General features: G+C 54.2%; 1 protein-coding gene across 3 annotated transcripts in view; it reads right to left on the minus strand.

Annotated features, from left to right (window-relative positions):
* PRKAR2A (protein kinase cAMP-dependent type II regulatory subunit alpha) overlaps nucleotides 1–7073 on the minus strand; it is a 43761-nt gene extending 36688 nt beyond the window's left edge. For 2 of the 3 annotated variants that reach the window (XR_008558841.1, XM_054729467.1), the window contains exon 1: nucleotides 6556–7071. Coding sequence is in view for 2 of the 3 variants with exons in the window: in XM_054729467.1 (XP_054585442.1) it covers nucleotides 6556–6847 (292 nt within the window). In the remaining variant the exon portion in view is untranslated. Of the gene's footprint in view, nucleotides 1–6555 lie in introns of all 3 variants that reach the window. The other variant, XM_054729468.1, reaches the window with a different exon arrangement.
* Nucleotides 7074–13798: the final 6725 nt, after the last annotated feature.

Below are 13798 nucleotides of genomic sequence, written 5' to 3' on the forward strand. Positions count from 1 at the left end.
AAGTGGGAGGGAGGGAGCAGGGAGAGAGAGAGAAACGTCTATATGAGAGAGACACATAGATTGGTTGTCTCGGGCACAAGCCCCAACCAAGCCCAGGACCTAACCTGCCACCCAGGTACGTGCCCTTGACTGGGAATCAAACCTGCAACCCTCTGGCGAGTGGGCTGACCTCCAACCACCGGGAAATACCAGCCAGGGCACAAAATAACTCCCAATGAGCAACGTATTTCCCCCATTATTTTCCTGCAAGTTGCTTTTTACTTGAATAGAAAGTCTTGATCCGTTATTACTGAGTAAATACTTAATCTTGCAATAATCTCATCCTTCGACAGACTGTAAACAAAACTATTCCGTGCCACAGACAACGAACACAGGCTCCGTACACGGCTCCAGAACGGGCAGTAAGGCCGGCCGGTGCTTGGCCACTGAGTGCGCTGATGGCCCAACTGCATGTGGGCCTTCAAATGAGAACAATTCAAAAACTGCCCGTGGAGGTTACTGAAAATGCACTAGCAAAGCTCAGCTTTTGTACTAAAGCTAGAGTGAATGAATCTTTTATGTTCTGTGAATAAGTGTTCTCTAATTTGTGTTGTTTTTTTAAAGAATGTTTATTGATTTCAGAGAGGAAGGGAGAGGGAGAGACAGATAGCAACATCAACGATGAGAGAGAACCATTGATTGGCTGCCTCCTGCATGCCCCACACCGGGGATCGATCAAGCTCGCAACCCAGGACTAACCAGGAATCGAACCGTAACCTCCTGGTTCACAGATCAATGCCCAACCACTGAGCCATGCTGGCCGGGCTCTAATTTGTTTTTAATAATCATATTTCCTTAGGAAGGGCCACTATACAAAGAGAGCTCACCTTTTCTAGTTTTTTGGGAAATCATTTTCCACACAAACCATCCTCACAGCCACTTTGAAAAAGGGCAAGAAGGCCATAGCGGAAAGCAAGGGAAGAGGGAGGGAGGGAGAGAAGCCATTTTTCAGCTCCATAAGTGGAGAAAGGTGTCCCTGAAGAGCAGCAACTCCATATTCTCACACCCAAGAAGCTGGTAAGCCCCCCAGGAGCCTCACCAAAGTCACAGACGCGGTACTCGTGATGTGATGAAAACAGGACGTACGACTGTCCCTCTCAGAGAAGCAGTGTCTGACCCAAGGTACTATATCTCACTTCTAACTGGAGACTGAATTGCTCTTTTCTATCATTGAAAACAATTTGTGAGCAGATCACTGAGGACATCATTCTTTTTCACAAATTTAAAATATTTGAACAGTAAGTATCAGAAGCAGAGCGACAGAAAAGCAAGAAATCTTCTGCATTCTCAATGAAGTAACTCCATAAAAAAAAATAATCCAAGGATAACTAAATCACTTAACTTTTGTTTTAAATAGTGTGCTATTTCCAGAAACCACAAAATAAAAGTTAGTGATTATTATAATTACAACTAGAGGCCCAGTGCACCGGGGGGGGGGGGGGGGGGATCCCCTCAGCCTGGCCTGCACCCTCTCACAATCCAGGACCCCTCAGGGAGGGTCCCTAGGCCTGGCCTGAGATCAGGGCCTATCGGGGCTTCCCTTTCCCCGGCTGCAGGCAGCTGGCCCCACCCCTGCCACTGCCACTGCTTGCCATCTGTGCAGCACTGCCCCCGCTCCCCTGCCACCAGTGGCCTCCCTCCGCAGGTGACAGGTGTAGGGTGCAATGGCTTGGCTGGCCTGAGCCTCCCTCTGCGGGGCGATCGCTGGCCGGCCGCACACCTGCATAGAGTCGCCGCCAGTGGCCTGGCCCTCCCTTTCTTTGCTGGGGGGCAGGGCCAGTCCTGTGAGGGGCCGTCTGCCTGCCTGATCGCCCCTAATTGCTGGCCTGCCTGCCTGATCGCCCCTAACCGCTTGCTTGGGGGCGGAGCCAGCCCAGCAAGGAGCCATGCTGCTTCTGGTCTCTGGTGGTTCCACTTATGGTGGGTGGCCTTTTATTACATAGGATTGCTTCCAATATTTTTCATCATAATAATGATCTTTTCATTATTTTTTTTTCAAGAAACTAAAAAGTTTATCAAGAGCAAATGAAAAATTCCAACAAATATAATCATCCAGAAATAGCTCATCATCTCTCATCAGATACTGAAGAGTTTTGAGAATTGAAAGGGGATCCAATAAGCTGTCTTTTCTTTCATTTCCAGATAAAAGATTTTGTAATTTGTAGTTGACATATTTTAAGGAGAAATCCGCCCAAAAGGTCTAAATTATAAACCTTTTAAAAATGCCCCCCGACCCCCGGAGCCCCTCTCTCTCTGAGAACCACACTGGCTCCAACCACTTCAACACTGGCCTTGCCCGGCGTGGCCTCTCCACTGCTCCCACCACCACGGACCAGCGCCCTCCCTCAGCTCCCGTCTGAGTCCCACAGTCTCCTGTCAGCTCCTGTCCTTCCTTCACCCACTTACTCAACAAGAGGGGTTAAGGATCCACTATGGGCCAGGCTAAATGCTAAGCACTGGAAACAAAACAAATAAGAATTTTGTATCATTACCAGAGCCCTAAAGTAACCAGTTGGGGTGCTACTGAACCCCAACAACAGAGGGCCTACTCTAGGCAGGTAAATATGGAAAAGCCTCTCCGAAGCCGAGGCCTAAAGGCAGAGCTGGTCCGAGCCAGGGAAGCAAGGTTCCGGAAGAGCCAGCAGCAACCAAGACAACCTGGAGGGAAGGAGCCCGGCCGTGCAAGAAACAAGCTAAGCGGGAAGGAGAGGAGGGCTAGAGAGAAAAGGCACAGAGAATCTCGCAGGACTGTGTGGACCACAGACGATAAGGGATTTCATTTCACTTGCAGTGAGGGGATTAAACTGAAGAGTGGTAAGATTTGGTCTCCATTAAAAAAAAAATCTGGCCCTGGCTGGCTTGGCTCAGCGGATAGAGCTTCAGCCTGCGGATTGAAGGGTCTCAGGTTCGATTCCAGCCAAGGGCACATGCCTAGGTTGCGGGCTCGATCCCCAGTGGAGGGTGTGCAGGAGGCAGCTGATCAGTGATTCTCTCTCATCATTGATGTTTCTATCTCTCTCTCCTTCTCCCTTCCTCTCTGAGATCAATAAGGAAATATACATATATTAAAAAAAAAAAAAATCTGGCCCGGCCAGTGTGGGTCAGTGTTTAGGCGTCAACCCATGAACCAAGAGGTCAATGGGTTTGATTCTCAGTCAGGGCACATGGCGGGGTTGCAAGTTTGATTTCCAGTAGGAGGCGTGCAGGAGGCAGCCAATTGATTTCTCTCTCACTGATGTTTCTAACTCTCTCCATCTCCATTCCTCTCTCAAATCAATAAAAATGTATTTTTAAAAAATCACGCCTATCCAATTTCAGAACGTTTCCATCATCCCAAACAGAAACTCTGCAACTATCTACACCAGTGGTTCTCAACCTTTCTAATGTCACGACCCATGGGTTGAGAACCGCTGCTGTAGAGCCTAAGACCATCGGAAAACACAGATATTTACCATATTTTCCGGCGTATAAGACGACTGGGCGTATAAGATTTTCCTGGGTTAAAAAGTCTTCTTACACGCCGGAAAATAAGGTAGATTGTTGAAAGAGAAATCTACCCTTCCCCCCCCAAAAAAAGCTTACCAAATACCGTATTTTTGGGCGTATAAGACGACTTTTTAACCCAGGAAAATCTTATACGCCCAGTCGTCTTATACACCAGAAAATACGGTACATTACGATTCATAACAGTAGCAAAATTACAGTTATGAAGTAGCAACGAAAACAATTTTATGGTTGGGGGTCACCACAACATGAGGAACTGTATTAAAGGGTTGCGGCATTAGGGAGGTTGAGAAACACTGATCTACACTAATAAAAAAGAAATATGCAAATTGACCGCACCTCCACGGCACCCACCAGCCAATCAGGAGTATGCAAATTAACACAACAAAGATGGTGGGTTAATTTGCATATGCAGGCCCAGAGCAAAGACTAAAGACTGAAGACTGAAGAGGCTTGGCTTCTCCGCTGCGGCCGGAGCGAAGGCCTGGGTCCCAGGTGCCGGCAGCCAGGGGAAGGAAGGCCTGTTGCACGAATCTTCACGCAACAGGCCTCTACTTAAACAGTAACTCCCCATTACCTGCTCCCTGGGCCCGAGAAACGTTTTTTGACTTTCTCTATGAATCTGCCTATTCTAGGCGCCTCATATGAGCAGAATCATACAATGTTTGCCCTTTTGTGTCTGGCATATCTGCACTAGCATGATGTTTTCAAGGCTCATCTGTGTTGTAGCATGAATGTACCAGTATGAGAATTTCGTTCCTTTTTGGGGGTGAGTGCTATTCCGCTGTAAACAGATAACACATTTTGTTTATCCACTCATCACTGATGGGGCACGGCTGGTCCTGCCTTCTGGCTACAGTGAGCAACACTGCAATGAGCCCTGGCACACAAGCACCTGTTCCACTCCCTACTTCCAAGTCCTCTGGGGATACACGAAGCAGCAGGATTGCTTGATGGTATGGGAATTCCATGCTTAACTTTCTGAGGAACCGCCAAACTGTTTCCCACAGCAGCCAGACCATTTTACATTCCTGCCAGCAGTGAGCAAGGGTTCCAGCTCCTCTGCAGCCTCACCAACACTTGCCATTTTCTGTTTTTTCCTCATAGCCTTGCTCATGAGTGTGAAGCAGTTATCTCACTGTGTGCAATGCTATGCTTTAGTCTATTATCTGTAAACAGAAGTTCTCCCTGTGTTGATTTCTATAATTATACACAGCACAGCCACTGAAGAGATATAAACAAGAAACATTTAAATACCAGTAAAATAAAGCACAGGGTTACCAAAATTCAAGTCAACTCAACTTTGAAAAAGGAATAAAAAAAAACAAAGAAGACATTACACAAAACTTGTAAACACCATTCTACTCATCTGAGAATAATTTCTAAAATCTTTTTCTTTTTCAGCCAAATTACCAACTATCCAGGTAGTCCCAGGGTCCAATAAAAACTGTCACAATTCGTGGTCACCAGAGGGGAGGGGTTTGGGGGAGATGGGTGAAAAAGGTGAAAGGGATTAAGTATACATGCCAGTTATAAAAATAGTCACGAGGACATAAAGCACAGAATAGAAAGTATAATCACTAATCTATAATAACGAAAGCGTAATATGCTAATTAAACCGGCTATTTCAAAGCCGCAGCAGCAGTGGGGCTGAGGCAGAGGTGGCCACCGTGGGGGGCAGGGGCCAAGGAAGAGGTGGTGGGCAGGGGGGTGGGGAGTGCGAGCCCCTTGCACAAATTTCGTGCATCGGGCCTCTAGTATTGTAATAACTGTGTTGTCAGGCGGGACTAGACTTACGGGGTGGACACTCTGTAAGGTATATAAATAAATGTCTAATCACTGTGTTGTATACCTAAAACTAATATTGTATGTCAACTCTAATTTTAAAATAAATTTTTAAAAAAAGAGACCAGAGAAAAAATGTCACAAGGCAGGTTCCAACTTTGTGATTTCCAGACACGACAGGGAAACACACCTAGGACCGCTCCTGAAATAAAGCCTTTAAAAACATGTGTGCCTGGGAGGTGGCTGCCACTGTCCCCGCTTTAAAGACAAGGAAATCTGCAATCAAGTAGGCTGGACAACTTGCCTTAGACCGCAAAGCAAACCGTGGCCGAGATTTGGGGAATGGCGATCTCCGATTTCCAGGGTTGAGGTGAAAACCCATCATTTAATGGGCAAGAAGTTAAGGGAATCAGGGAAGAGCTTGGACGAACGGAGGGAAGTTGCCCAGAAACTGAAGCCTGCAACAGCATGGCCAACAGGGAACTCCCTGCCAGCGTGACTTGCCGGATTCACCTCTTTTCCGGTGACCGGACAACACTGACCTGGAACCTGGTCTCTCACGCGCCGCCCCGTCGGGTGAGCCGGGCCGTTCCGGAGCGGGGTTCAGCCCCAGGTCCGTGTTTTAAGGAACGCGAATGGCGGCGGCGAAGCAGCCTGACGGGCGTTTGCGTTAACAACACGTTAGCAAAGCCCTAGCCGGTGCGGCCCGCGGACGGGGGGGTCCCAGGTTCGGTTCTGGCCTGGGCACGTGGCCGGGTTACGGGATCCCGTGTGGGGTGTGCAGGGGGCAGCGCCTCACTGACCCTCTGGCCATGATGTCTCCCCTCCCGCTCCCGCTCCGAGGTCAGTACCGGCCGAGGGCCCGGAGCGGAGGGCCCGGAGCCAGGTCTGAGCTCCGCGGGCTCGGCTGCCGGTGCTCCCTCCCTCTCGGCTCCCTACTTCCGTCCAGGCTTCAAGTCCCCGTAACTTTTCACCAACGAACGCTTTCCACACGCCCTCCCGCCGGCGGCTCTACAGGGCCGGTGGGTGGGGTCCTCGTCTTCCGAGGGCCCCGCCGGGGCCAGGGCTCCGGGCCGGCGGACGCGGCCCAAGGCGCGCACGTTTCCTCGGAGGCGGGATCTGACCGCTCACTCCGGGCGCCCGGGGCCTGGGGGCCCCGACAGGCTCGGCCCGACCCCGGGCAGCCGCCTGCCCCGGCCCGCCCCCCCCCGGCCGCCCGCCGCCTACCGTCCGCCTCCTCTTCCTCCTCGGACTCGCTCTCCGGCTCGGCGGCGCCGCCGGGGCCGGGCTCCTCGGGCTCCGGCGCGGCGGAGGGCAGGGCGGCGGGCGGGCCGGGGGCCGGGGCCGGGGCCGGGGCCGGGGCTGGGGCTCCGGCCGCGGCGGGGGCGCGGGCCTCGCGCACGCGGGTGAAGTAGTCTATGGCGAACTCGACGAGGTCGGGCGGCCGCCGCCGCAGCACCTCCACCGTGTAGCCCTGCAGCAGCTCCGTGAGCCCCGGCGGGATCTGGATGTGGCTCATGCCGGCGGCGGCGAGGACAGGCGGGTCCGGCCGCCAGCGCCGCTGCCCCGCGCTCCCTCACGCCGGCCTCGCGCCCGGTGCCCGCGCGGTCTCCTCACGCGCGACCGCGGTCGGGCCTCCCTCGCGCCGGCTGAGCGTCTCCGGGCCGCACGACCGCACGCCGCTAGCACGGCCGGCCCGGTGCCGCCGCCGCCGCCGCCCAGGGACCGACCAGCGGGCAGGCGGGACGGGCGGGGCCGGACCCGGGTTGTGACGCACGCGGCCGCGAGCGTGCGCGCCCCCCCGCCGAGCGCGCCCCCGCCGAGCGCGAGCTCTGTGTGCGCGTGCGCCGTCCCGCGGCGGCCCAGAATGAATGAATGGTCTCCAGTCTAGTGGCTACATAGTGTAGTCAGCGCCTCCCATGTAATTAGTCCTAAAGCTCTTTTTTTTTTTATGTGATTTTTTACAGGGAGGAAGGGAGAGGGATAGAGTTAGAAACCTCGGTGAGAGAGAAACATCGATCAGCTGCCTCCTGCACACCCCCCTCTGGGGATGTGCCCACAACCAAGGCACATGCCCTTGACCGGAATCGAACCCGGGACCCTTCAGTCGCAGGCTGACGCTCTATCCACTGAGCCAAATCAGTCAGGGCAAGCCCTTTCTTTTTCTTTTTTTCTCTTTCTCTTTCTTTCCTTCCTTCCTTTTTCTTTCTTTTTTTTTAAATACTTCTTTTTGTTTTTAATACTCTATTAACTTTTAAAAGTATTTTTATTGATTCCAGAGAGGAAGGAGAGGGAGAGAGAGGCAGAAACATCAATGATGAGAGAATCACTGATTGGCTGCCTCCTGCACGCCCCCCACTGGAGACTGATCTCAAGACCAGGCACGTGCCCAGGCCAGAACCGAACCTGGGGCCTTATTCTTGTAAGGCGTTAAGCGCCTCCTGTTTGACAGCACTTACTAAGGGCCGGGGACACAGCCCAGGGGACACGTAGCCACCTCAGTGTGGGTCTGGTTTGGTGGAGAGCTAGGGGCCCCACTTTAGGGGGTGACATTCAAGCCGACTCTGAGGCTTGGGCAGGATCCGATTTAGGATCTGGAGGAAAGCCACCTGAGAATGGCAGACAGTGAGGGCAAAGGCCTGGCAGAGTTGGGCTCACCCTGGCCTTTGGATGGAATCATGGGCGGACCACAGCACCCTCAGGTGTCTGGCAGGGGAGATGTCAAACAGGGGAGGCCTTGTACAGAGTAGGAGTTTCTAGTTAGTTAGTTAGTTAGTTAATCCTCAACCGAGGATATTTTTCCATTGATTTTTAGAGAGGGAGAGACAGAAACATCGATGTGACAGAGACACATCAATTGATTGCCTCCTGCACACACCCTGACCAGGCCAGGGAACCTGCAACCAAGGTAGGTGCCCTTGACCAGAATCGAACCCAGGACTCTTCAGTCTGCGGGCAGATGCTCGATCCACTGAGCCACACTGGCTAGGGCTGTGTGAAGTTTCAATAATCTAGAAATGTGGGAGCCACGGGCAGACAAAGGAGCCTGGGAGGCCAACACGAGCCTTGAAAAAGGGGATGAGGCCTTGCAGGAACGACCTGTGCCGGTTCTTCCTCTTGAGCACTCCCACCAGGGCTCCCAGGACGGGTCCGCTGTCCCTCCTCCCACACCCGCCCTGGGCCCGGGCCAGCGCTGCTTGGTGGTGCTGAGCAGACCAGAAGGCAGTGTTACCCTCTGCCTCTGGGGTGGGCACACAGGCAAACGGAAGGGGTCCGTCGATTGCCCACGTAGCCGCCGGCCACACCAGGTTGGAAGTGAATGGGAAAAGGTGAAGACGTTCCTGGGATGGCCATGCCACAGCCTCGGCACGGACCAAAGGCCCAGTGGGCACGGGACAGCGTCCTCCCTCTCTGCCAGGCCCCACCAGAAAGCAACTAGCCGCAGGCTTGGAACCTGAAAGGCGTTTGCTTTGGGATGGTTAAGCTCTGCCTGGTAACTGCTCAGTATTCATTAACATCCTCAGGAGGACTCCTCATTTCTGCTCGGCACACCCAGACGCTCAGTGCTGCGGAGGCAGCCGCCACGCCGGCTCCGGACCAGGCAGGCCCGTGGCTCCCAACAGCACAGTCTCCCCGGCCAAGCTGCTTGACCCCTGGAAGGAGTCTTAGCTCATCAGCGTTGTGAGGGGAGGGGTAGTGTCCAACTTGTTGCTCGCCGGGCCCTGACTGCACGCTTGGAGAAGGGTTACTGAACGAGTGACGGACACATTCCCACACAGCAAGCAGAGCCAACTCCACGGCTCTCCTGAGCTCAGCCTCAGAACCGGGGTCCTTTGCTTCAGGGTTGTGCTGATCTCGGGTTCTGAAGGCTTCTCTAGGGACAGGCAGTGAGAGGCTGCGGGCAGGGTTCCTCCACTCTTCTCTGCTGCTGGGAAGCCCAGCCCTTCCCAGCGGGCCAGGAGTCAGCCCGCACCCAGGACACCTGGGCGGGACTCCCACGGCCCCGCCACACCTGAGGAGTTGCCCCCGCTCCAAACAGTCCTACAACCCACCCTTCGCAAAGGCGAAATCACAACGCCACTCCCTGGTTGCTCATTCGTCAGGTTTTATGTTTTCAAGGGGGACAGGCATCTGCACAGTTAGGACTCTGACCTCAATTACAAACGAGGGTACAGGGCGGCTGCCCGGGGCTGAGGAGCTGGGTGCAGGCGGGTCCAGCGAGTTGCTCTAAGCAACACCATCAGCCTCAGCCAGAAGCAGGTTGGCTCCCTGACTTGTTCTCTGCAGCCTTGGCCGTCCATCCGCCCATCCATCGAGCAAACATGGCGTTCAGAGGCATCCGTGGACCCGGCAGGAATGAAGCTGCTGACCTGTCTCCACAGACCAGCCTCGGAGTCACCACAGACAGCCAGCCTCCAGGCCCGACTTGGTTCCCCTCCCTCAGCACCTGGTCCCCCGAGCAGGGATCCTCTGTCCCTCCTGGGAACCCTTCAGGAGGACGCGGAGTCCCAAGGGTCCTCATGAATGCCCAGCTGAGTTGGCCAAAGAAGAGGGCACTGGAGTAAAAGAAATACCAGAGGGGCCTGAGCCCCACATCCTCCGCCCTGACCCTTCCCCTCCTAGGCCTGCCTTCATTCAAGCCCTGCAGCTGCACCAGGGGGGTTACCATGACAACCAAAAAAAAAAAATCACAGGTAGCCAGGATCCCAGAACAGCTGCAAGTGATGGTGGGTGGGAACAGGCCAGGAGGAGAAGCCCCACAAAGCAAGAGAAATATAGGGCGCCTGGTAGACAAGAGGAGGCCCCCAGAGCCCTAACAGGAGCTGGACTCCAAACCTACTCACTACCCAGCAGGCAGCCAACATCTTGCACAGACCGCCACACACCAGCCACAGGCAGCCATGGACACGATGGGACCAGTTCTCAGAGATGTTCACAGCTGTGGACACGGAGCCGAGAGTCTGGGGAAAACGAGCATGGGTCGGGTACCAACTAGTTTCCGACGAAACAGTGGGTTTCGTGTACTCTTGAGATGCTTCTTATTTAAAATGTTTTTTCTTTCTTTCCGGGAAGAAGAGATGCCCAAACTCCCCCGACTCCTATGGAGGCCTGCTTTGGCCCAGACCCCCCAATCCACACACCTTCTGTCCTCTCTGCCTTCTGTTGGGGGGGCGGGTACTAAGACGAACACCTCCTTCCTCTCTGTCCAAAGGGGCCACTTCTCTCAGCCACTCGTCCTGCACTCACCTCCTGGGTCCTGTTGCTCATCTGACAGCCTCTGCATGCCAGCCCCCCGGCCCAGTCCTCCAAGATCATCGAGTATCTACTACCCTTCGTTTCTGTTTTGTCTCAGAAGTGTCCTGAGCCCAGGGGGCAGGAGGGATTGGGGAGTGGGCTGTTTGCTCTCCCCTGTTCAGCGCCCACAGTTCCTCCCCCGTGGAGCCACTGCCTTCGTCAGGTCTAGGAAATCTCTTTTTGTTTTTCTTTCAAATACATTTTTATTGATCTCAGAGAGGAAGGGAGAGGGAGAGAGAGAAAGATCAATGATGAGAGAGAATCATGGACTGGCTGCCTCCTGCACGCCCCCTCCTGGGGATGGAGCCTGCAACCCAGGCCTGTGCCCTGATTGGGAATTGAACCTTGATCTCCTGGTTCCTAGGTCGACGTCCAACCACGGAGCCACGCTGGCCGGGCAAGTCGGGTCTATTTTAACTAGTGTCCTGCTCCAGGGAGTGGTCAATTCCTGGGTCACCTATTACTATACCTGTGTGCTACCCCCTCCGAGGACAATGTCCCAAGAAAGTGCCAGTCTCTGTGGTGGACAGTCTGCCTCTGAGATACCTCAGGGCAAGGACAGGACCTGGGAAGCAAGGGAGAGCCTGGCTGGAGAGCCACAGGCCAGGGCAGAGGAGGCAGAAAAGGGAGCCCTCGGGGAGACCTGGCCCTGGGGCCTTCCCAGTGCCTGTGGGACTCCGGTGTCAGCCTGCCCGCCTCACTGGCCAGTGGACGGGGCGCTGACCCTGCGTGCAGCCAGGCCCCTTGGACAGCCTCTCCTCAGGCCTGTGGGTACCAGCCACCCCTCTGTGATCCCCACTCTGTTACCAGCTTGCTCTTGGCAGACCCGTTTACCCTGTCTGAGCTCTGCCTTCCACACCTGAAAGTGGGGGGTAAAAATCCCCACCCATTCAACACTGAGTTACAGGGGATAGAGAGATGAGAGTGGACCCCTGAGGAGGTTAGGAAGGGCAGAGGGGGTTCTAGCCTCAAAAGAACTGTGGGAACCCTAGCTGGCTTGGCTCAGTGGATGGAGCCCACGGACTGAGGGGTCCCAAATTCGATTCCCGTCAAGGGCACATGCCTGGGTTGTGCGGGCTCCGTCCCCAGTAGGTGGTGTGCAGGAGGCAGCCGATCAATGATTCTCTCTCATCATTGATGTTTATCTCTCTTCCTCTCCCTTCCTCTCTGAAATCAATAAAAATACATTAAAAAATAAAGAGAGAGCCGTGGGAAAGAACTGTGGGCAGCGACGGTATGACTCCAGCAGAAATGGTGCTGCTGTGGCTTCTAGTAGCTGCTGTTGCAGGCCCTGCGCTGTCCTTCACCTCTGACCCAGTTATACTCGGCTTTGGGCCTGGGTGAGGCTGCTGTTTTAAGAAACACTGTCTGGCTTCTGCTTAAGGCCGTCTGTGACAGAGAAATCACCGCGGAGGGCCCCAATCTCTCCCCACTCTCACCTCCCTGGGGGGCGGGGGAAGGAGCGATATCCCAACAGGTGGCATTTCGAAGTGCATCACAGAAAGGAAGTGCCCTCCAGGGAGTCCCTCCCCATCTGCTCCGCTCCCTTCACAAACACGCCTGCAGGGCTTCCCCGTTGGACTGACCGGCTGTGGAAGACCCAGAGGAGAAGAATCTACCACCACCACCATCACGGAACCAAGCATTCCACTTTAAAACAGAAGCTGTTCCAAAGGGCAAACGACCAGAAGTACGGCTGCCGAGTGACCCTGAGCCGTGGGAATGGCTGGCATCTCACCGGAATGCAAATGCACTCCGGAGCTTCCCAGCAAAAGCCCAGGCTCTGGACTCCCTCAAAACCTGGGTGGGCCCGGCTCCGGGCTCAGTGGTTCAGCTTTGACCTATAAACCAGGAGGTCACAGTTCGATTCTTGGTCGGGGTGCATGCCCAGGTTGTAGGCTTGAACCCCAGTGTGGGGTGTGCAGGAGGCAGCCAATGATTTTCTCTCATCATTGATCTCTCTCTCTCTCTCTCTCCCTTCTTCTCTGAAATAAATAAAAATATATATTTTTAATTTTTAAAAAATATATATATTTTATTGATTTTTTACAGAGAGGAAGGGAGAGAGATAGAGAGCTAGAAACATCGACGAGAGAGATACATCGACCAGCTGCCTCCTGCACACGCCCCACTGGGGATGTGCCTGTAACCAAGGTACATGCCCTTGACCGGAATTGAACCTGGGACCTTTCAGTCCGCAGACCGATGCTCCATACACTGAGCCAAACCGGTTTCGGCTAAAAATATTTTTTTTAAAAAATAAATAAAGCTAAAAAAACCAAAAAATAAAATAAAAACCCACTACCAACAACACCCTGGGTGGGCTGAGAGCCTGGGGGACACACAGGTGGCCATCTCGAAGCTGAAGCGATGGCACAGACTCCTGCAGCGTGGGCGGGGCAGCTTAACCCGCGTTAACCTTCCCAGGCAGACGGCGCATGATTTTCATCTCTAAAAAATGTTGTTCCTACATCATTCCTATCTGGTCACCCAGAAATGTCTTCCCAGGAAGAAAGCCTCCTTCCTTAGACCCCCAAACCCTCAGCTTCCTGCCAGGTAGGCCACGCCCACTGCCAGGTGGGCATGATCCCTGCCCACTCACCCGTTGACACAGAATGGTGGCTCTGAAGCCAAAGTCCAAGGGTCTCTGGGAAGCTGCGGCGAGAAGGGAAGTGCCAGTGCCACCGGACTGACTGCCAGATGGGCCGGTGCCAGCGACGCCCGGCTCACACAGCCTCAGCCTCAGGGGCAGGGACAGACGCGCTGTGACTCTCCTCCCACTCCCTCACCTCCGGGCAGCACCCCCCCGCCACTCTACCTCTAGCAGCTGGGGCTGCAGCAGTCAGGGAAGGCTGGGCCTGGCCAAAACTTCCCCCCCTTCCTCCGGCTGGAGCCTGGAGCAGCCAGGGAGGGACCCTGGGTCCCTGACAGCCTCTACCGAGGCACGGCTGCCTGCTGAAATGACCCAGAATCAAAAGAGAAAAGTCTCACGCCACGCAAAAATGAAAAACAACATTTTATTGTTTCCTGTTAAAATAGGGGGCTCTCATGGGAAAAGAGTGTGCAAGGAGAGCCTTCCTACACCGTGGGCGTTCTCCCTCACCCCAGCAGGCTGGGACTTCACCCCCAAACGCCTCACTGTGGAGGAGGGAAAGCTCTCTACCTGAGAAAGTAG

The sequence above is a fragment of the Eptesicus fuscus genome, chromosome 18 (genome assembly GCF_027574615.1).
Source record: "Eptesicus fuscus isolate TK198812 chromosome 18, DD_ASM_mEF_20220401, whole genome shotgun sequence".
Taxonomy (NCBI): Eukaryota; Metazoa; Chordata; class Mammalia; order Chiroptera; family Vespertilionidae; genus Eptesicus; species Eptesicus fuscus.